General features: G+C 38.9%; 1 protein-coding gene across 1 annotated transcript; it reads left to right on the top strand.

The window, feature by feature from the left end:
- Positions 1–13,640: 13,640 nt before the first annotated feature.
- LOC119525742 (actin, cytoplasmic 1-like) lies at positions 13,641–14,765 on the top strand. The gene has a single exon (XM_037824543.1). It carries the CDS (start codon positions 13,641–13,643, stop codon positions 14,763–14,765), a length of 1,125 nt encoding a protein of 374 aa, XP_037680471.1.
- The last annotated feature ends 10,068 nt before the right edge of the window (positions 14,766–24,833 follow it).

Raw genomic sequence — 24,833 nt, 5'->3', positions numbered from 1 at the left:
AGTGACCTCTTGGCTCCTTTTGGAATCTTTCTGCCACTGAAGTGCATTTCATTTCCTTTCACTTCCCCCTTTTGGTCAAGTAGATGTTCTCCATCCCATGATGCTGGGTCTACATTCCTCTCTGGGAGTCATATTCTGCATTGCCATGGAGATTCACTCCCCTGGGTGTCTGATCCCATGAAGGGGGGAGGACAGTGATTTCAACTACCAAGTTGGCTTAGGTAGAGGGAGAGGGCCACATCTGAGCAACAAAGAGACATTTGGGAGGAGGATCTGAGGCACAATTATAGGGAGGCTCCTTTGCAGCAACAGTCTTCCCAAGGGCAAGTCCTGTGGTAGAGGTCTCAACCCATCAAACTACCAGTCCCCTAGGTCTGTGAGCACATTAGCAACCATCGAGGTGGAGCAGCCCAATACCCCTGCATTCTCCACCAGCTCCTCAAGGATCTCTGCATATTGTTTTTCCTTGTTCTTTTTTAATTAACTCTGTTTTTAATCAACTGTATAAAAAACTTTAAAAAATTAAAAAAATTTAAAGAAACACACATTAAAAGAACATTTCAAACAGACCATAGCAAGGGAGTAAGAAAAAGACAGCTAACCTAAGATAACTACTTTATTTCTATCATGTTCCTACTCTACCCCAAGAAAGTAACCTAATACAGCAACATTTCTGTGAACTTATTTCTACTATACCCATCAGAAATTAACAGACCATAGTCATTCCTGGGCATTCCCAGCATGTTAAATTTACCCATGGTAGCTTATCTGTTCTTATTGGATTATCATTCCCCCTTCCTTAATTGCTCTCTAGTTCCTCTGCATTCTACATTATAAACTATTCATTTCACATTTTTCATTGTTCACATTAGTGGTAGCATATAATATTTCTCTTTTTGTGTCTGGCTTAGTTTGCTCAGCATTATGTCCTCAAGGTTCATCCATGTTGTCATATGTTTCATGACATCATTTCTTCTTATTGCCGTGTAGTATTCCATCATGTGTATATACCACATTTTATTTATCCACTCATCTGTTGAAGGATATTTGGGTTGTTTCCATCTTTTGGTAATTGTGAATAATGCTGCAATGAACATTGGTGTGCAGATACCTGTTCGTGTCACTGCTTTCAGATCTTCCAGGTATATACTGAGGAATGCAATAGCTGCATTGAAGGGTAACTCTATATCAAGTTTTCTAAGGAACTGTCAGACTGACCTTCAGAGTGGCTGAACCATTATACAGTCCCACCAACAATGAATAAGAGTTCCAATTTCTCTGCATCCTCTCCAGCATTCATAGTTTCCTGTTTGTTTAATGGCAGCCATTCTAATTGGTGTGAGATGGTATCTCATTTGGTCTTAATTTGAATCTCTCTAATAGCTAGTGAAGCTGAACTTTTTTTTTCATGTGTTTTTTGGCCATTTGTATTTCCTCTTCAGAGAACTGTCTTTTCATATCTTTTGCCCATTTTATATTTGGGCTGTCTGTACTATCAACATTGAGTTGTAGGATTTCTTTATATATGCAAGATATCAGTCTTTTCTCACATACATGGTTTCCAAAAATTTTTTTCCTATTGAGTTGGCTGCCTCTTTACCTTTTTGACAAATTCCTTTGAGGTACAGAAACTTCTAAGCTTGAGGAGTTCCCATTTATCTATTTTTACTTTTGTTGCTTGGGCTTTGTTGTGTGAAGTCTAGGAAGTGGCCGCCTAATACAATGTCTTGAAGCTGTTTCCCTACATTATCTTCTAGGAGTTTTATGGTACTGTCTTTTATATTGAGATCTTTGATCAATTGTGAGTTAGTTTTTGTGTAGGTTGTGAGGTATGTGCCCTCTTTTGCATATGGATATCCAACTCTCCCAGCCTCATTTGTTGAAAAGACTGTTATGACCCAGTTCAGTGACTTTGGGAGCATTATCAAAGATCAGTAGGTGACAGATCTGGGGGTCTATCTCTGAATTCTTAATTTGATTCCATTGATCAATGTGTCTATCTTTGTGCCAGTACCATGTTGGTTTGACAACAGTGGCTTTATAATAAGCTTCAGATTCAGGGAGTGTAAGTCCTCCCACTTCATTTTTCTTTTTTAGAGTGTCTTTAGTAATTTGAGGTATCTTCCCTTTCCAAATAAATTTGATTACTAGCTTTTCCAAGTCTGCAAAGTAGGTTCTTGGAATTTTGATTGGGATTGCATTGATCTGTAGATGAGTTTGGGTAGAATTGTCATCTTAATGACATTTAGCCTTCCTATCCATAAACATGGAATATTTTTCCATCTTTTAAGGTCCCCTTCTATTTCTTTTAGTAGAGTTATGTAGTTTTCTTTGTGTAGGTCTTTTACGTCTTTGGTTAAGTTTATTCCTAGGTATTGATTTCTTAGTTGCTATTGAAAATTGTATGTTTTTCTTGAGTGTCTTTTCAGTTTGTTCATTTCTAGCATGTAGAAACATTACTGACTTATGCGCGTTAATCTTGTATCCAGCTACTTTGCTATATTTGTTTATTAGCTCTAGGATCTTTATCATCAATTTCTCAGGGTTTTCCAGATATAAGATCATATCATCTGCAGACAATTGACACTTTTACATCTTTCTTTCCTATTTAGATGTCTTTTCTTTCTTCGTTTTGCCAGATTGCCCTGGCTAGCACTTCCAGCACAATGTTGAATAACCGTGGTGATAGTGGGCATACTTGTCTTGTTCCTGATCTTAGAGGGAAGGTTTTCAGTCTCTCCCCATTGAGTACTATGCTGGTTGTGGGTTTTTCATATATGCTCTTTATCATATTGAGGAAGTTTCCTTCAATTCCTATCTTTTGAATTGTTTTTATCAAAAAGGATGTTGGATTATGTTGAATGCTTTTTCAGCATTTATTGAGATGATCATTTGATTTTTCTTTTTTGATTTGTTGATGTGTTGTAATACATTGATTTTCTTATGTTGAACCATCCTTGCATGCCATGAATGAACCCCACTTGGTCATGGTGTATGATTTTTTTAATGTGTCTTTGGATTCGATTTGCAAGTATTTTGTTGAGAATTTTTGCATCTGTATTCATTAGAGAGATTGGCCTGTAGTTTTCCTTTTTTGTAACATTTTTGCCTGGTTTTGCTATGAGATTGATGTTAGCTTCATAAAATGAGTTAGGTAGTGTTCCATTTTCTTTGATGTTTTGAAAGAATTTAAGTAAGATTGATGCCAGTTCTTTCAGGGAAGTTTGGAAGAAATACTCTGTGAAGCCATCTGGCCCTGGGCATTTATTTGTGGGAAGATTTTTGATGACTGATTGGACCTCTTTGCTTGTGATTGTTGGTTGAGGTCTTCTGTTTCTTCTCTAGTCATTCTAGGTTGTTCATATGTTTCCAGGAAATTGTCCATTTCCTCTACATTGTCCAGTTTGTTGGCATACAGTTGTTCATAGTATCCTCTTATAATTATTTAATTTCTTCAGGATCCACAGTAATGTCACCTTTCTCATTCATAATTTTGTTTAAATGGGTCTTCTCTCTTTTTGATTTTGTCAGTCTAGCTAGGGTTTTGTCCATCTTGTTGACCTTCTCAAAGAATCAACTTTTGGCATTATTTATCCTCTCTATTGTTTTTCATTATCTATGTCATTTATTTCTGCTTTAATCCTTGTTATTTCTTTTCTTCTACTTGGTTTAGGATTGGTTTGCTCTTCATTTTCTAGCTTCTTCAGTTGATCCATTTGTACTTTGATTTTGGCTCGCTCTTCCTTTTTAATATATGTGTTTAGTGCTACAAATTTCCCCCTCAGTACTGCTTTTGCTGCATCCCATAGGTTTTGGTATGTTGTGTTCTCATTTTCATTCATTCCTATATATTTAACAATTTCTCTTGCTATGACTGTTTAGAAGTGTGTTGTTTAACCTGCAGGTATTTGTGAATTTTCTGTCTCTGATGGTTATTGACTTCTAATTATCTTCCCTTGTGTTTAGAGAATGTGCTTTGAATAATATCAATTTTTTTTATATTTACTGGGGCTTGTTTTATGTCCCAGCATATGATCTATTCTGGTGAAAGTTCTGTGAGCACTAGAGAAGAATGTGTATCCTGGTGATTTGGAATGTAATGTTCTATATATGTCTGTTAAATCCAATTCATTTATGAGATTGTTTACATTTTCAATTTCCTTATTGGTTTTCTGTCCTGTTGATGTATCTATAGGAGAGTGTGATGTGTTGAAGTCTCCCACAATTATTGTGGAAATATCAATTGCTTTCTTCAGTTTTGCCAGTGTTATTCTATGTATTTTGTGACACCTTGATTGGTTTCATAAGCATTTATGATTATTCTTGTTGAATTGTCCCTTTTATTAGTATATAGTGACCTTCTTTGTCTCATAACATCCTTGCATTTAAAGTCTACTTTACCTAAGATTAATATTGCTACTCCTGGTTTCTTTCGGCTATAGCTTGCATGAAATACTTTTCCATCCTTTCACTTTCAATTTCTTTGTGTCCCTGTGTCTAAGATGAGTCTCTCATATGCAACATAGTGATGGTACATTTTTTTGATCCATTTTGTGAATCTATATCTTTTAATTGGGGAGTTTAATCTATTCATGTTCAATGTTACAACCATGAAGGCATTTCTTGAATCAGCCATCTTATCCTATGGTTTATGTTTTTCATATATATCTTTTCCCCTCTCTTTATTAATGTCCTTTAATGTATCCATACTGAATCTCTTTAGTACTGAACCTTCTCAGTGTCTCTCTCTCCTTTCTTTTTTTCTCTGTTGGTAGGGCTCCCTTTAGTATCTCCAGTTTTGCAGGTCTCTTGTTAGCAAATTCTCTCAGCATTTGTGAAAAATTTAAGCTCTCCCTCAAATTTGAAGGAGAGCTTTGCTGGATAAAGAATTCTTGTTTAGCAATTTTTCCCTCTCAGTATTTTAAATATGTCATGCCACTGCCTTCTGACCTCCATGGTGGCTGCTGAGTAGTCACTACTTAGTCTTATGCTGTATCCTTTGTATGTGGTGAATTGCTTTCTCTTGCTGTTTTCAGAACTTTCTCCTTCTCTTCCCTATTTGACAGTGTGATCAGAATGTCTTGGAGTGGGTTTATTTGGATTTATTTATTGCTGGGCATTTATGATTTGTATATTTATGGTGTTTAGAAGATTTGGGAAGTTTTCCTCAACAATTTTTTTAATACTCTTCCTAGACCTTCACCCTTCTCTTCCCCTTCTGCAACACCAATGGGTCTTATATTTGTATGTTTTATATTATCTATCATATCCCTGAAGTCCATTTAGATTTTTTTGATTTTTTCCTCATTCTTTCTTTTGTTCTTTCATTTTCTGTTCTGTCATCTTCCAGGACACTGGTTCATTGTTCAACTTCCTCTAGTCTGGTACTATGAGTATCCAGAATCTTTTTAATTTTGTCAACAGTTTCTTTAATTTCCATAAAGTTGTCTATTTTTTTTTTATTATTTACTCTTGCAATTTCTTCTTTATGCTCTTCTATGGTCTTCTTGATTTCCTTTATATCCTGTGACATGCTCTTCTTCATGTCCTTTATATCCTGTGCTATGGTCTCAGCATTCATCTTTAGTTTTTGATTAGTTGCACCAAGTACTGTGTCTCCTCTGATCTTTTGATTTGGGTGCTTGGGCTTGGGTTATCCGTATCATCTGGTTTTTGCATATGCTTTAAAATTTTCTGTTGTTTTTGGCCTCTTGGCATTTGCTTAACTTAACAGGGTTTTTTAGGTTTTGTGGACTGATTAAATCCTTATCTCTAATTTGTCAGATCTACCATATCATGGAGTACACTTTAACCAGCAGGTGGCATCCGCAAGCCACCTATTCCCCTCAAGCCAGTTCTCCCCCACTTTGTGTTAGTGGTAAGTGGGGGTGAGAGTCTTGTTGGGTCCAATTGGTGTACCAAGCTTGCATGTGTAATTGGTGTTGCCCTCCCTGTGGGGCATTCGTCTGGGTGGTCAGGGAGGGGTGCAGCTCTAACAATCAAATCTCTCTGGTGTTTGTGGAGTTTTAAAGCTGTTGCAATAGTCTAATCCTTCAATTCAGTCCCACCACAGTTTGTCTCTGCTGCTGACCCACAAGTCCTTGGTATTGGTGTATGGCCCATGAGACTTGTGAGTGGGTCCCTCTTCCAGGCTGTGCACCCCCAGGTCCTCTGTTGAGGGATGATTGTGCTATGTCACAGGTGAGAGCTGTCCCCCCAGGGCAGTTCTGGGCTGCAGGGCTGTGTAGGGAGTCTCTCAGTCTGCTAAATGTATGGCTGAATGAGACATGTTAATTCACACTGCTCCAACTTACCTACTCTGGGATAAGCAGCTGAGGGTGCAGGGAAGGCTAATGTCCATTCTTAATTTTGTGGTGTGTGCATGTGTTATTGGAAGCACTTCCCACTATACTGGGTTGTCTGGGGCAGCTCTCTCAGGTCAGTGATGGGCAGGAGTGTTCCCTGTTCACCAGGATGATGGCTGTGAGAGGGTGCCCCCTTCCCTTGGGAAGTTGTGGTGTTTAGTGAATTTTCTCAGCCACTGGATTATTGTCTTTTGTATCAGAGCTCTCTTAGTTCTGCTCTTGGCTTGACTTGCCCAAATTGCACGTCTTTGAGGCTTTCAGTATTGGGCTTCTTAGAATAATTGTTTTAGAAAAAGAGAAAAGGATGAAATAAAGGGAAAGGCCCTCCTTGCAGATCTAATGGGTTACTGAAATGCTAAGAGACAAGGCAATTAGGGCCTTAAGGAAGAGTCCAGGGGGCATAGAAACCGGTGTTTCTTCTTGTTTTGCATATGAGCCTGATTCTGCCTGAGCTCTGCCCTTCCCCTTTCTATGTTCACCAGAACTCCAAAAGCCTCTGCTTTTATTTTTGAGATTTTCTTGCTAATTTTGCTATCCCTATCTCCTCTCCACTGGGCTGGCTGCTCCCAGATTTTCTCGTGTCTAGTCTCAGTCTGTCTATGATTGGAGTTTGGGTCAGTAGAATGAGTTTTGGAGAAGAGCCACAACTGCAGTTCTCCCTCCTCATTTGCAGTGCTGATGGCCCCTCTGCCCATGGGACTGAGCCTGGCAGGGAGGGGCATGGGTCCTCTGGCTGTGAAAACTTACAGATTTCACTGAACTCAGCAGTTCCATGTGTTCATGAGTGTTGTATGAAGCCAAGCTATTGTTATGGACAGATATTTTGTGTTTGAAAAGGCAGGCACTAGGATGCCACCTATGTGTCCATGGGGTGGGGGTGTCCTGCTTCAACCACCTCTGGTCCTCCATTGATGGAATACATGGAAGAACTGTGTTTGTGGGAAAAGTTTCATGTGTGATGTCAAGCATATGGAGGCTGGCACAGGCAATAGGCCTCCCTATCTCTTAGGTTAAAATGTGTGTACATGCACATGAATTAGATTTGTATAAACTGAGGAAAAGTTCAGAAATCCAACTTGCCAGGGCTTAGCTCTGAAGGAGCCAAGTAGAAGGCTCCCCAGGTCATGGATTGGCCTGCAGGGTGTAGATGAGGTTGGTGCTTGAACACAGATGCCAGCCTCCTGGGGTTACCACCCTGCAACCTTTGGAGATTTCCATGGATCTCTGTGCTGGATGTCATCACCTGCCATTTGGAGAAGTTCTAGGAGCCACCTTATGCTCCTGTGAAGGAAACTGTCAGAGCTCCCACACAGGACCTGTCCCTGCCAGGATCCAGAAGCAGTGCCATTTCCTGGGACTTTTCTTTCTTGGTCTATCTTTATCATTTTTTGGATCAGGGCAGCTTTTACTTCTTCATGTTTTCCAGTATTAAGTAAAATTTTGCTGCATATTTTTCTAAAATCAAAATGCTTAAAAGCATATGGTGACAGTAGTCCCAGAGTTTTAGTTGTTTCTTTCCTGAAATGGAAATGGCATCTGCCACCCCTGGCCAGGGTGCTTCCTAAGTGCTCTGAAAAGCATGTGACTTCAAGGACAGATGCCAGGGAAATCCTATTGCAGCAGACAGTATCCCTCACCCAGTGACAGCCCAGAGAGGGAGTCAGAGAGAAATCCAATTGTGAATTGTAGGATGAGTGTGGAGGACATGAAGCAGAAAGCATCCATATGGAGCTGTGTGGAAGGGGTGCCCATGATGGTCCCCTCAGCTGCCAGGGTCAGCATTACCAATGGGGGCAGAGGAGAGGTTCAGACAGAGGTGTGCAGTTGAGGGTGGCCCAGGCACCTGTGTGATGCTCAGAAAGAGTTCATGGATGATTGCATATTTTAGGGGATAGGGAGAAATTTCTCCAGGGCATGTGATGCCCTTCATCCCTGCCTTTTCTCAGTTGGGCTCCTGTGCCTCTGAGGCACCATGTGGAGCTGGTCTTAGGTGGGGGTTGCAGCAGGTGACATGTGCATTGTTTGGTGACACAATTGGTGCTGCCATGGCTGTTCTCTATGGCCTGTGACACAATGCAGAACTTCCTGGCACAGGGCTGTGGCAAGATAGCCTGCCCACCATCACTGGAACTGTTGGCCCTCAAAAGAATGTTGTGCTAGGGCCTGGAGGAAGACCTGGCCAAGGTGGAATCCTTCGTGGGGGCCCTGCTGGGGAGCTGAATTTTCCTTTACCTGTGCTTCAGGATGTGGTGCTGGTGTGCACATATGTGCTGGTCTGGCAGGAGCAGCAATAGGCCACCTGTAGACTCCTGGAGTTAGGCCTGTGGGGGTGTCCTGAGCACAGGTGGAAAGGCCCAGCATGTGTCTAGGTAGCTGATCCAGGGTCCCAAGGCCCTGTCCTCATTTGTCAACAAACCTGGCCCATGTTGACATGAAGCTATTGATTTTTTTTAATTACCCACTTATCTGATGACTTGTGATGTAAATAAGCATGTGGTTGACTAAGGGATGCTGGCTTTTGTGACACTTGAGTGGTGCAGGTTATATGGTATATGCTTCATATAACTTACTAAAATCCTTTTTCAAACATTTTTTATTGTGATATATATAGTGATAAATTTTGAAATATTATTTAACAGGTATTTACGAGGAAATTGCAAAGTATATTATGGGTTACAGTTCAACAATTCCAGATATTTCATTCTGGCTGTTCTAATACACTAGAAACTAAAAAGAATTGTCTGTATAATCATTCAATAGTCATTTAGCAAGCCCATATCCCCCTGCCTCAACACCAGCAGACTTGAATAATAGCTGCTTTCGCTGTGAATATAGCAGAAGGGAGAAAAAGGAAAATAGACTACTACTGGGAACACAGCAATATGTGTTCGGTGCAGATTGACACTGTGGATATGAAGAGGCTGGGTGAGCTAGTATGGTGGAAAGAATGCAGGCAGCAGGACTGATTCCCTCCTGATGCTGTTCATGACCATTTTCTTCCCTCCCTCAGAGTGTGGGTGGGACCTGTGACTTACTTGTAGCCAATGGAATTTGGCAAAAGTGAAGTAAATTGGCAGATGAAATTAAGGTCCCAGATCAGTAATTTTGCTTTACTCAAAAGTGAGATTGCACTGGGTTAACTAGAGTTAATCAGGCAAAAGCCCTTCAAGGGTGGAACTGGTAACTTCCTGAAGGTAGAAACAGTTGCAAAACTTCTTGTCAGGATAGTACCTTCATTCTAAACTCAAAATAGTTTTTTAGGGATCAGGAATCAGCATACTCTGAATAATGAGGCATACAAAGAAAGATATGCATTTTCAAAGGTTTTGATATCCTTGTTTGAAAATTGATTCTCAAAATTTTGAAGTTTTTCAATGCTTTAACCAGGAACCATCCTCTTACTTATACTTTATTTGTGAAATATTGAATTATAATGATGAAAACAATAACAAGATGAGAAAAAATACATTCTTATGCATTTAAAAATATGTATTTGATTTACATTATGCTCTTTTAAAAGCATTCTGAAATAGTTAAATCATTTAGATACATTGATAAATTCAATATATTTGAGAACATACAAAAATAGCATGCTTTCTAACAAAAAAAAGACAAAAATATTATTCTGCAAATCAAGCATCATCTGTAAAAGGGATTTTGAAATGACATGAGAACAGCCTGCTCACCTCTTCTATTTTGGTTCAGAGTCCTGATGGATGATCATAATAATGCCCTGCTTTACTCTCATATCTTTGCTGGGAATGGAGCCCTACACCTTTGCTTGGTCCCTGGAATAATGATTACCACTTTACAATTCTGTCCAACTCAAGAAGGCCTAGGCCCTGAAAACCCCTTGAAAGCTTTGACTCTGATCTCTCTACCCTCTACTCTGAAATGGCTCTTTGAACCTTAGTTTATTCTAGAGGTTGTTTTCACTCTTTTATTTCATGCTTTCTTGTTTGTTGACTTCATTCTCTATCTGTTTTTGCCAATCAGTTCTTTTTATTCTAGAGCTCTAACATAGCTTTTTTTTTTATTAAATTCAGTTTTATTGAAATACATTCACACACCATACAATCATCCATGATATAAAATCCACTGTCCACAGTATGAGAACAGTTATGCGTTCATCACTACAATCTATCTCTGAACATTTTCCTTACATCAGAAAGAACCAGAACAAGAATAAAAAATAAAAGTGAAAAAGAACACCCAAATCATCCCCCCATCCCACCCCATTTGTCCTTTAGTTTTTATCCCCATTCCTCCACTCATCCATACACTAGATAAAGGGGGTGTGATCCACAAGGTCTTCACAATCACACTGTCACCCCTTGTAATCTACATTCTTATATAATTGTCTTCAGGAGTCCAGACTGCTGGGTTGGAGTTTGGTAGTTTCAGGTATTTACTTCTAGCTATTCCAATACATTAAAGCCTAAGAGGTGTTATCTATATAGTGCATAAGAATGTCCACCAGAGTGACCTCTCGACTCCATTTGGAATCTCTCAGCCACTGAAACTATTTCATTTCATTTTGCATCCCCCTTTTGGTCAAGAAGATACTCTCAGTCCCACGATGCCGGGTCCACATTCATCCCTGGGAGTCATACTCTGCGTTGCCAGGGAGATTTACACCCCTGGGAGTCGAGTCCCATGTAGGGGGGAGGGCAGCGAGTTCACCTGTTGAGATGGCTCAGTTAGAGAGAGAGAGGGCCACATCTGAGCAACAAGGAGATACTCAGGGGGAGACTCTTAGGCACCATCTAACATAGCTTTTAATGGATGAGAAATCTTTAGCTCCTGTTATTCTTGTTCTTGCTGTACCTGTTTGCTTCTCTCACTGGCCAGGTTTCAGATTAGCTCTGCCTCCCATCTGCCTCTATAATTGTGTGCCTACCTGCCAGCTTCTTGAAGGTAGGCACTAGGTACCATAGCAAATTTTCTATGTGTGGGTAAAAATGTCTGCTTACTTCCAATTGTGTTTGTTTTCTGCTGGCCAGCAAGCCGTGGTTTGTTTTAGAGCACTGCTTTAACTGTTGGATCATCCATATTTCTCAACTTAAACAAGGTCAGTTTCCCATGCATAGTGTTTAGACCATCTTCATTAGGACTGAGGTAAGGTTTGGAGGGGTTCTGAGAAGTCCTAATGTTCTCTTTCACTTTCTGTTCTTTCCAGCAGATAGCAATCATTGGTGACCTAATTGTCCTTAGAAGCTGTTTATTTTCTGGATCTGAGACTGTGTCTGACCAGAAAAAGCCTGAATTACTTCTTGGAACCTGGATGAGTCCAGCTGGTCAGGGTTGAATTACCTCTTAGAGCCCATCTGAGTCTGGCTGGTTGGGACTGAATTATCACTTGGAGCCTGCCTGAGTCTGGTTTGGCTTGACTGAATTGTGCCCTGGTGCCCCATATGACTTTGCAGGGCTGAAGCTGTGGGTTTCCTGCACCCTCACTTTACTGGGTAAAATCTGCCTCAGTGTGGGGCTGTGTACCCCACTCTCTCTTTGGCAGAGGACTCCCCCAGCTGCCACAGTTTTCTGCCATCTTCAGACAAGTATCAGGCTGCTGGATACTATGACCCTCAAAGGTGGTGGAAGGGCTTTCAGATCCAGGGCTAGAAATAGTCTCTGCCCATATTTTCCCAGACTCTTCATACCTCACTTTTCTTGGCCTTGAAATGTCCTCTGCTGTCCCCCTGTTCTCTGAAAACTGAAGATCTGTCTCACTGCTGTGAGTGATTTTATAGTCTGTGTCCCTGGTGGGAAGTGGGAAGAAACTTAACTGCTAGTTATTTTTTCCTTCTGTAATGCATGAGGCTGAAGGGGAGGGAAGAGGACCCACTGGCCTCAAATGGAGTTCTGCTACCTGATATCTCTCTTCATCAATTTGGCATCTGTAGGGTCCTTCTCCTGTCCATACACTACTCCTAAATTCTGAACAATTCAGGGTTATCCTACTTTTTGCCAAATATCTGGGGAGAAGTTTTCAGTTGTCATTTATGTTGCCATGTTGATGATATCACTCCCCCTTTAATTTCTTCTTCTGATTTTTCATTGTTTATAGATTCAATACTGATTTTTTTTGTATTGATTTTAACCTTCCAGTTTCATTTAGGATATTTGTTTTGGATTTTTCAAGAACTTCTGCATGTAGAATCATGTAATCCACAAATAGATAATGTTTTACCTCTTCCTTTGCAATTCAGATGCCTTATATTTCTTTTTCTCATCTAATTTCTCTGGCTAGATCTTCAACTAGAATGTTGAATGACCATGGTGACAGTGGGAATCTTTTCCTCTTTCCAGATCTTAGATGGAAAGCTTTCAGTCTTTGGCAATTAAGAACGATGTAACTTGTGGGTTTTTCATATATGCCCTTTATCACATTGAGGAAGATTCCTTTTATTCCTAGTGTTTCAAGTGTTTTTTTTTTTTTCCAAGAAGGTGCTGACTTTGTACAAATGAATTTTCTGCATCAATTATGATTGTGGGTTTTTCCCTTTATTCTGTTAATCTGATGTTTTATATTAATAGATTATTTTAGGTTGGTCCACCCTTGCATGCCTGAAATGAATGCCATTTGATTATGTTGTATATTCCTTTTGATGTGCTGTTGGATTCAATTTGCTAGTATTTTGTTGAGGATTTTAACATATATATCATGAGGTGTGTGGGTCTCCAATTTTCTTTTCTTGTGTAATATTTATCTGGTTTTGTTATTGTGTTAGCAATCATGAATAATGCCATTATAAGCTTTGTAGTGCAATGTCTATTTCTGTCCTTTTTTTTTTCCATATTTCTGAGTGTATACCTAGTAACAGGATTACCAGATCATATGGCAATTCTATACTTAGCTTCCTGAAGAACAACCATACTGCCTTCAGAGCAGGTGCACCATTTTAAATTCCCACCAACTGTGAAAATGTGTACCTATTTCTCCAGATCCTCTCTAGCACTTGTATTTTTTTTAACAGCCATTCTCATAGGTGTGAAATGGTATCTCATTCTGGGTTTGGTTTTCATTTCCTTAAGAGCTAGTGAAGTTTAACATCTTTTCATATGTTCCATAGCCATTTCTATTTTGAGTTTGGAAAACTGCCCATGTCTTTTGCCCATTTTTAATTGGCTTCTTTTCTGTTATTGATTTGTAGGATGTCTATTTATTCTGGGTATTAAAACCTCATTGGACCTAGACTGTGTCCACCACAGAGCACAGGCCTCTTGCTGCTCCACCACCACCACTGGTTTAAATCTGTCACCACATTGCTCACCATGGATAAATATATCACTGCTCTTGTGGTTGACAATGGCTCCAGCATGTGCAAGGCTGGCTTTGCAGGTGATGATTCACCCCAGGCCATCTTTCCATCCATATTAGGGCATCTCCAGCCCCAGTATGTAAGGATGGGCATGGGCCAGGAGGACTTCTATGTGGGTGATGAGGCACAGAGGAAAAGATGTATCCTGACCCTCAAGTACCCCATTAAGCAAGGCATCATCACCAACTGGGATGACATGGAAAAGATCTGGCACCATACCTTCTACAAGCTGCATGTTGACCCAGAGTTGCACCCAGTGCTGCTGACTGAGATCCCCCTGAACCTGAAGGCCAACCGTGAGAAGATGACCCAGGTCATGTTTGAGACCTTCAACATTCCTGCCATGTATGTGGCTAACCAGGCTGTGCTGTCCCTGTTTGCCTCTGGTCGCACCACAGGCATCGTCTTGGACTCTGGTTATGAAGTCACCCACACTGTGCCCATTTATGAGGGCTATGCCCTGCCCCATGCCATCCTGCATCTGGGCCTGGCTGGCCGTCATCTGACAGACTACCTGATGAGGATGCTTATGGAGCGTGGCTACAGCTTCACCACCATGGCTGAAAGGGAATTTGTTAGTGATATTAAAGAAAAGTTAAGTTATATTGCCCTGGACTTCAAGCAGGAGATGGCCACTGCTGTCTTGTCCACTGCTGTAGAAAAGAGCTATGAGCTTCCTGATGGGAAGTTCATCTCCATTAGCAGTGAGCAGTTCCGCTGTCCTGAAGCCCTCTTCCAGCCTTCCTTCCTGGGCATGGAATCCTGTGGCATCCATGAAGCTACCTTCAAATCGATCATGAGGAGTGACGTGGACATCCACAAGGATCTTTTTGCCAATGTGGTGCTGTCTGGTGGGACCACTATGTATGCAGGAATCACCAAGAGACTGCAGAAGGAGATCACAGTCCTTGCACCCAGCACAAGAAAGATAAATATCATTGCCCCCTTTAAGCACAAGTACTCTGCTTGGAATGGTGGATCCACACTGGCCTCACTTTCCACATTTCTTAGTATGTGTATCAGTAAGGATGAGTATGATGAATTTGGCCCTTCCATTGTGGAAAGGAAATGTTTCTGATGTTATTAGTTGTTGTACACCCTTTCTTCAAACATAGTTCACATATTAAATGAGGTGAGATGGGCATGGCTTCATTTGGTTTTTGATTGTTTTTTGATGTTTTTTTGGTTTGTATTTTGCTGCTTTACTCAGGATTTAAAAATTGGAATTGTGAAGGTGACATCAGTGAGTTGGAGCAAGCATCCCCAAAATTCTACAATTATGGCCAAGGACTTTGTACATTTTCCTTTTTTTTTGTAGTTAAATTCAGTTTTATTGAGTTATGGTCACATACCATACAATCATCTATGGAGTACAATCCACTATTCAGATTGCCATCATACAGTTATGCATCTATCATCCCAATCTGTTTTTGAACATTTTCCTTACACAAGAAAGAATCAGAATCAGAATAAAAAATAAAAATAAAAAAGAACACTGAATCCACCCCCCATTCAACTCTATTTTTCATTTAGTTTTGGTCCCCATTTTTCTACTCATCCATCCATACACTGCATAAAGAGAGTGCAAACCAAAAGATTTTAACAATCACACTGTCACCCCTTGTAAGCCACATTGTTATACATTTGTCTTCAAGAGTCAAGGCTACTGGATTGGAGTTTGATAGTTTCAGGTATTTACTTCTAGCTATTCCAATACATTAAAACCTAAAATATTTTATCTATATGGTGCATAAGAATGTCAACCAGAATGACCTCTCAACTCCATTTGAAATCTCTCAGCCACTGATGTTTATTTCATTTTATTTCACATCCCTCTTTTGGTCAAGAAGTGTTGCCAATCCCATGATGCTGGATCCAGTTTCATCCCTAGGAGTCATATCCTGCATTGCTGGGGAGATTTACACCCCTAGGAGTAAGGTCCCATGTAGTGGGGAGATCACCTGCCAAGGTGGCTTAGTTAGCAGGAGAGAGCCACATCTGAGCAACAAAGAGGCACTTAGGGGGAGACAGTCACAGTTATAACCAAGTTTAACCTCCCCTTTGCAATAACAAGCTTTGTAGGAGCAAGCCGCAATACAGAGGGCTCAGCATACAAAGCCATCAGTCTTCAATGTGTGTGAGAACATCAGCAGCAATCTGGGTGAGGAAGTCCAACACATCCACATTTTCCTCCAGATCCTCAGGGCAACACTACATATATGTTTATATTCTCTGCCCAAAGTACTTTGAGATGTGTTGCTATTTCACTCTACCCTATGCAGACCTACCATATCTCACTTCCTATTCAAAGTTCAGTAAAATTGTGGTGTTTGAACAGACTGTAGAAGTTATATTGTTTATAAAATATACCTCCTACACCAAATAAACATCTCTTCCCTTTGTCTCCAATGGAATTTGAAGTTTTAACACAGTCAGTTTCAACCTTTACCCTTTGGCCTGATTTGCCTTAGTTTTAACCAGATCTGCTTCATTTATCTTTAATTGAATTTTGGGCTCTTTATTAGCTTTTACTCTTATACAGTTGCTGGATGCATTAATACTGACATTCAAATTTGAGGACCTCCAGCACTGAGTGTCAGGTGTCACACAGATACCCAATGTTCCAGAGATCAATCAGGTTATAAACAAAGGGATTAGCATCACAGAGTTTGGAGCTAGCCATTAAAATTCAGGAATAGATTTGACTGCTGTAAGAGCTTACAATCTGGGGACCATTACAATAATGGTTTCCCTGTTATGCCGTGCTCTAAGATTCAATTTTGAGTTTACACATTGTTGTTAATCCATTTTTGTGAGGCATTATAGTGTTTGCCTTTGTTTCTGGTGTACTTCACTCAAAATGCTGTCTACTGGATCCATTCACATTGCTGCATGACTCACAGCTTCACTTCTTCTGGTAGTTTCTCCATATTCTATTGTATACATATACCAGAATTCACCATTCTGATCCTCAGTCAATGGATCATTCGACCAAATCCAGCCACTGCAAAACATGGATATTACCTCCATAAACAGATGTGAAATTCTCCATTCATGTCTCTGCTCTCAGGCCTTCCAAGTTCATACCCCATAATGAGCTTGCAGGACCTTACGGGCTCCACATACATAGCTTCTTGTGGAAACACCACAATGACCTCCAGCAAGGATACACCATTCTGCCTCCTCATCAACCATAAATAGGTACATCTTTCTCTCCATGTTTTCACTGGCACTTTTATTCTTATTTATATTTTTATACAATTTTATAGAGATATATTCACATACCATACAATTACCCAGAGTGTACAGTAAGTTGTTTATGGTATCATCATATAGTTCATTTATCACCACAGTCAGCACATATTGGTTACTAGGAAAAACTTTTTTGGGGCAAATAATAACAAAGGTAATAAAAATAAAAATAAAATATCATACAATGCAATATAAACCATATGTTAGAAAACATAACCACTAACAAGAATCCCGTATTCCTCCCTTATATCCCCCTCTCATACACATTTAACTTTTGGTATGTTGCCTCTGTTACATTTAATGGAAGCATGTTTCGATGTTACTGTTGACCATAGACTCCAGTTTGCTTTGATTATGTTTTTTTTTCCAAAATACCATCCCTTTTTCAACACTCTGTTTTACATTCGTTTTCCCACATGTGAAAACACTTTTATGTTTGTACATTTAGCAGCAGTCATTGGCCAGACCAATTTTTACCAAATTATACAGTCTGTCTTTATCATCTATCTTTACCTCTGTTGTCATACATTCCCTTATCCCACATTTTTCAGCTTTACTTACAGTGTAAGCTGTTCAGTGTACTTAGAATACTGTGCCACCCTCACACTGTATTATGCTACTGAATTCTGAATCCATAGAATCATCCTGAACATTCTGTAGTCCTTCAGCATCAAATGCCTGTCTTCTGCCCTCTTTCTATCTCCTGGTAGCATGTGTTATCAGCTTTTAACTCTCAAAGTATACTCATTAATGATAGTTCATATTGGTGAGACCATATGTCCTTTTGTTTCTGGATAACTTCACTCAACATAATGTCCTCAAGGTTCATTCTTGTTTTTATATGCTCCGTGTCTTTGTTCTGTCTTACAGCTGCATAATATTCCATCATGTATATATACCAATTTATTTATTCACTCATCCTTTGATGGAAAATTATGCTGCTTCCATCTCTTGGCAATCATGAATCATGCTGCAATAATGTTGGTTTACAAATGTTTATTTTTGTCTTAACTTTCAGTCCACTGAGTATATACCTAGCAATGGAATATCTGGGTCATATGGCATATCTATGCTAAGCTTTCTGAGGAACCTTCATACTGTCTTCCAGAGCAGTTGCACCATTCTATATCCCCACCAATGAATAAGTGTGCCTCTTTCTTTACATCCTCTCCAGCACTTGTAATTTATTTATTTTTTTTTGGATAATGGTCTTTCTGGTAAGGGTGAGATGATAACTCACTGTGGTTTTGGTTTGCATTTCCATAATAGCCAGTGAAGTTGAGTAGTTTTTCATATGTTTTTGAGTCATTTGTATTTCCCCTTCATAAAAGTGTGTCCATGCCTTTTGCCCATGTTTTAATTGGGTTGTTCATCTTTCTGTTGTTGAGATGTAGGATCACCTTGTATATTCAGGATCTTAAGCCCATATGTGATACATGGTTTCCAAATATTATATCCCATTGTGTAAGCTACCTTTTTAGTTTTCTAACAAAAGACATTGATTTACAAAAGTATATGATTTTGAGGAGATTCCATTTGTCGATTTGTTCTTTGGTTGCTTGCACTTTGGGTATAAGGTCTAGGGAAGCACCACCTATCACAAGATATTTAAGATATTGTCCTACACTTTCTTCTAAGTGTATTCTGTTCTTAAAACTTATGTTTATGTCTTTGAAACAATTGGAGTTAATTTTTATATAAGGGGTGAAGTAACAGTGCTCTTTCATTCTTTTGGAAATGGATAACCAGTTCTCCAAACATCATTTATTGAAGAGGCTGCTCTGTCTCAGTTGCTCTGACTTTACTGCCTTATTCAAAGATCAATTGCCTATACATGTGAGAGTCTATTTCTGAACACTCAATTCAATTCAATTGGTCAGCATCTGTTCTTGTGCCAGTACCATGCTGTTTTGAGCACTGTAGCTTTGTAATATGCTTCAAAGCCAGGTAGGGTGAGACCTCCCACTTTGTTCCTCTTTCTCAAGAGCTTTTTGACTATTTGGGGCACCTTGCCCTTCCAAATAAATTTTGTTATTGGGTTTCCTATTTCTGCAAAGTAAGTTGTTGGGATTTTAATTGATATTGCATTGAATCTCTAAATCAGTTTATGTAGAGTGGATATCTTAATTATATTTAGTCTTCCAATCCATGAACAGAGTATGTTCTCCCATTTTTTAGGTCCTGTTTGATATCTTTTAGTAGTTTCTTGTAGTATTCTTTAAATATGTTTTGTGGCCTTTGCTAAGTTTATTCCTAAATACTTGATTCTTTTGGTTGCCATTGTAAATGGAATATATTTATTTCTTCCTCTTGTTGCACATCACTTGTGTATAAGAACACTACAGATTTTTGTGTGTTGATCTTGTAGCTTGCCACTTCACTTTATTCATTTATTAGCTCTGATAGCTTTGCTGTAGATTTTTCTGGATTTTCTACATATAGATTCTTGTCATCTGCAAACAATGAAAGTCTTACTTCCTCTCCCACATGGATGTCTTTTATTTCTTTTTCTTGCCTGATTGCTTTATCTAGAACTTCCAGCACAATGTTGAATAGTAATGGTGACAGTGGGCATCCCTGTCTTATTACCAATCTTAGAAAGCTTTCAGTCTTTCCCCACTGAGTACAATGTTAGCTGTGAGTTTTTCATATATTGCCTTTATCATATTCAGAAAACTCTCTTTTATTCCTATCCTTTGAACTGTTTTCATCAAGAAAAGATGTTGAATTTTTTCAAATGCATTTTCTGCATTGACTGAGATGATCATGTGGTTCTTTCACTTTGATTTATTGATGTGATGTATTACATTAATTGATTTTCTTTTGTTGAACCAGTCTCAGATACCTGGAATAAATCCCAGTTGGTCATGGTGTAAAATTCTTTTAATGTGCTGCTGGATTCAATTTGTGAGTGTTTTGTTGAGGGTTTTTGCATCTATATTCATTAAAGTTATAGGTCTATAATTTTCTTTTTTAGTAGTATCTTTGTCTGATTTTGCTATTAGGGTGCTTTGGGCTTCATAAAATGAGTTGGGTAGCTTTCACTCCTCTTCAATATTTAAAGAGTTTGAGCTTGTTTGGTATTAATTCTTTCCTGAATGCTTTCTAGGATTCACATGTGATGCCATCTGGTCCTGGGCTTTTCCTTTTGGGGAGCTTTTTGATGACTGACTGAATCTCTTTATTTGTGATTGGTTTGCTGAGGTCATCTGGATCATATTTGGTCAATATTGGTTGTTTATACTTTGCTAGGAAGTTGCCCATTTCATGTAAATTGTCCAGCTTATTAGCATATATTTGCTCACAGTATCTTCTCATTATCTCCCTTATTTCTGCAGGGTCAGTAGTTATGTTTCCTTTCCTGTTTCTGATTGCATTTATTTTCATTCTAATTCTCATTCTCTGTCTCTCCCTCTCTCTGTCTCTGTCTCTCTGTCTCTCTCTCTCTCCCCCCCTCTCCCCCCCCATCAATTTTATTGATTTTCTGGAAGAAACAATTTCTGGATTTGTTGATTCTCTCTACTGTTTTCATGATTTCAGTTTCATTTATTTCTGCTCTAATCACTGTTATTTCTTTCCTTCTGTTTGCTTTGGGGTTAGTTTGTTGTTCTTTCTCTGTTTCCTCCAGGTGGACAGTTAATTCTTTATTTTTTGTTCTCTCTTCTCTCTTAATATAGGCATTTAGAGCAATAAATTTCCCTCTCAGCACAACCTTTGCTGCATCCCATAAGTTTTAATATGTTCTGTTTTCACTGTCATTTGCCTTGAGGTATTTACTAATTTCTCTTGTAATTTCCTCCTTTACTCACTGATTTTCTAAGAATGTGATGCTTAGTCTCCATATATTTGTTAATTTTACAATCTTCTGCCTGTTATTTATTTCCAACTTCATTCCATTATGATCTAAGATAGTTGTTTTTATAATATCAATATTTGTAAGTGTGTTGAGTCTTTATGGTGACCCAGCATGTGGTATATCCTAGAGAATGTTCCATAAGCACTTGAGAAAAACATGTATCCTGATGTGAGGTATAGTGTTCTATAAACGTTTTTCAAGCCTAGTTCATTTATCATACAATTCAAGAACTCAATTTCCTTGTTGATCCTCTGTCTAGATGTTCTACATGTTGATAGATGTGTATCAAACTCCAAATATTTTTGTGGAATTATCTACTTCTCCTTTCAGTGTTCTCAGTATTTGCCTCATGAATTTTGGGACACTCTGGCTTGGTTCATAAATATTTATGATTGTCATGTTTTCTTGATGAATTTATTCTTTTATCAATATACAGTGTCCTTTGCCTCTTTTACTTGTTTTCCTTTTGAAGTCTACTTTGTCAGATATTAGTGTAGCTATTCCAGCTTTTTTCTGGTTGTGGTTTGCATGAAATATCTTTTTCCAACCTTTCATTTTCAGCCTATTTTAGTCCTTGCTATCTGAATTTAGTATCTTTTAGACAGCATACAGTTGGGTCCTGTTTTTTAATCCATTCTGCCAGTCTGTATCTTTTTACTGGAGATTTGAATCCATTAAAATTTACTGTTATTACTGTAAGGGCAGTATATTTTTTCTATCATTTTGTCTTTTAGATTTTATATGTCACATCTTATTTTTTTCCTCTCTCTTTTTATCCTCCCAGATAATCTTCATTTCTACACTCTTCTCCAAACCTTTTTCTCCTCTCTTTTCCTATCAGTCTATAGCACTCCTTTTAGTAATTCTTGTAGCATTGGTCTCATGTTTACAAATCCTCTCTGTGTGTCTTTTTATGAAAATATTTTAATCTCCCTCATTTTTGAAGAATATTCTTGTGGGATATAGAATTCTTGTTTGGCAGTTCTTTTTCAGTATCTTAAATGTACCATACCACTGTCTTCTTGCCTACATGGTTTCTGTGTAGAAATTTTTACATTTTATGAAGCTCCCCTTTTATGTGATGGATTGCTTTTCTATTCCTGCTTTCAGAAGACTCTCTTTGTGTTTGACATTGCATGATTTGATAAATAAGTGTCTTGGTGCAAGTCTATTTGGGTCTGTTCTGTTTTGCTATGTCTTGTTCAGTTCATTAACTTGATTTTGAATTGATTTAGATTTGTTTGAGCATCTCCAATTAGTTCTTCCTACAGTTCAATGAATTGATTTAGCAATAATTGCTTCAACTCCTACTTCTTGTTTGAACTATTAGTTTGTTCCTTTGGCTGGTCCATGTTTTTGTGTTTCCTAGTATGGCTCATTATCTTAAGTTCTCTAGGCATCTGACTTTCTTGATTAGATAATTCTGGAGATTTTTTCACTATTTTACCTAGGGTTTTCTTGTTGGTTGGCTTTGTTCTGTATCCTTTGGTGTTAAGTTTGGCTTATTCTAGACCCTTAACTTATATTCTGTTTAGTTCATCTGAGATTTTCACCTCTTGTTTCTCTGTTTCTTGCCCTGCCTTTATGTAGCCTTTATTTGTGATGGTCCCTCTGATATGGTCAACACCATTCAGGTTTTCCAAGTCCAGAGTGACATAAGTCTCAGGAGGAGGGTATGGAGTTTCCTTTAGAATGAGACCCTCGTATGAGACCTTTAGACTCTGTTCTTCTCCTTTGCTGTTCAGCAGGTGGCACTTGCCAGCCTGTAGTTCCCCCACCATTGTAAGGAGGCACAGAGTTTGTATTTCTCCAGGTCACCCTGACACTGTTGGTGTTGTGGCTGACTGAAGCTGCTTTTCAAAACAGCATTCTCCAAAATATCTATGTCAGCTTTCAACAGCTGTCTTCAAAAGGTGTCACTCAGATGCAGCAAGCTATAAGTTCCTTCTGTCTGAGATTTATAGGGCTTTAGTGAACAAATCATGGCACACACTGAAGGGGTGGACCACACCTCTGTGGAAATATTCAATCAGAGGTCACACTGTAACTAAAGGTGTCACTCACAGTTGGATGGGTCACATCTCCATGGAAATAACCTATTCCAAAGTTTCCAACATAATCAATACTGGTACATCTGCCCTCACAAGATTGCATCAAAGAAAATGACTTTTTCTGGATGATAAAATACATACCAACCAACTCACAAGGTGTGTATGATTCCTATTTCAAAATGCTGAGCTTTCCTTCTGGGAGAACTCTTACCAAGAAGATAAAGCTGAAAAAGAAAACAAAAATGCCTAATAGTTTCTTTCAATACAAGTTCATTTGTTTCTTCTTTAAACCCAGTTCTCCTATTCTTTCCTATAAAAACAAGAAAGATTAGCAATTCCTATATATTGCATATCCAATAATGTTTTTAAAGAATTTAGCAGTCAACTTACAAAATATACCAGGGAAGCCCTCCATATATGAAGGTTTCACTGATACAATGCTAAACAGAAAATGCCTACATGATAAATTACAGCATCATCTCTGAATTAGCAGATTCTTTTAAAATGAATACACCCCTGAATTCATATAAATGTAAGCATATTACCCATTATTACATCTCTGCCTACATCAAAATCCAATTTCTGCCTTCTATATACCATTTCTAAATGCCAAAAAAAGAGGATGATTTAAAAATCTACCCAAGTAAGTTAATAGGACACACATATTTTTCATAATAAAGGAATGATGGTAATTGAGCTCAATTTGTCTAAATACATATTTTTAACACTTCGGTACTTATTATTTGAAGGCTAAAATACCAGAAAAGAGAATTTCTTTATTTCACTAATTTGGCACCTATTAGGGTAACTGCTAAAAATACCAGAAATCTCATTTAAAAATATAAAACCTCATATTTAAACAGAAGAGCTGCTAATAAATAGTTCATAACTGTGCCAGCTTGAGACTATGTACCCCTTTAAAGACTATGTTCTTTAATGCAATCTTTTGGGGCAGACATACTGTGAGTGGAACCACTTGATTAGGTTGTTTCCATGGAGATGTGACTCACCCAATTGAGAGTGAGACTTTTTATTAGATTATTTCCATGGAGGTGTGACGCTCATTTCACATGGGTCTTAATCAGTTTACTGGAGTCCTTAAAGAGAGTGAAAGAGTTGACAGAGACCCAGAGTCTTGGAAATGCAGACAGAAAGACACTTGGAGGTGCTAAGCTAAGAGATGAAAAGCCCAGGAAAAGCTGAAAGGACCCCCAGGAGTTTAGAGAGAAATGCCCTGGGAGAACAAGGCAGAATTCACAGGAACTGAGATAAAGAAGCTAAGAGAGACAAGCCCACAGATATTTTGGTGAAAGCCATTTTGAAACTAGTACCCAGAAGCAAAGAACTGGAAGATGGCAGCCACATGCCTTTCCAGGTGACAAAGTTGTTCCAGACACAATAAACTTTTATTCAATGAAAGTATTCTCTTTTTGATGTCTTAATTTGCACACTTCTATGGCCTTAGAACTGTGAATTTGTAACCTAATCAATATGCTATATAAAAGCCATTCCAGGGGATTTCCAGAATGATGGTAGAGTAGGTGAGGCAGAACAGGCTTCTCCTCCATGAAAATAAATAGATAAGTGCTGGAGGATGCCAGAGACCATGATTTCAGAGTGTAACCAGCCTTAAAGGGTCCTTCACAGTATGTGGAGAGTACAACAACAAAAACAGAAGAGAGATGGTGGCTTCAGGGAGTGGCAAGTGTGTTCCCAACAGACCACCTCCCAGCCATCAACATCAAAACAACTGCCAGGCAAGGGGTTGAGCAGAACCTCTCAACTCCTTTGCACCTACTTTGACAGTTGGCTGGGGTGGTGATTCTCCACAGCTAGATGGCAGGGAGCTCCCCTGAGGGAACCCAGCAGGCAGCATTTTCTCTTCCACCACAGAAGTCCAGAGAGTGCAACAGTGACAAGTGGGAAAGGGAGAGAGAAAATAGGGATGATCAGGATGCCCTCCTACACAACAGAGACTCACAAGCAC

Source organism: Choloepus didactylus (genome assembly GCF_015220235.1).
Source record: "Choloepus didactylus isolate mChoDid1 chromosome 26 unlocalized genomic scaffold, mChoDid1.pri SUPER_26_unloc1, whole genome shotgun sequence".
Classification (NCBI taxonomy): domain Eukaryota; kingdom Metazoa; phylum Chordata; class Mammalia; order Pilosa; family Megalonychidae; genus Choloepus; species Choloepus didactylus.
This window is presented reverse-complemented; position numbering and strand designations above follow the sequence as displayed.

Bases quoted from the DNA above. Each gene is read 5' to 3' on its own strand.
- LOC119525742 (XM_037824543.1), top strand. From the start codon at position 13,641: ATGGATAAATATATCACTGCTCTTGTGGTTGACAATGGCTCCAGCATG.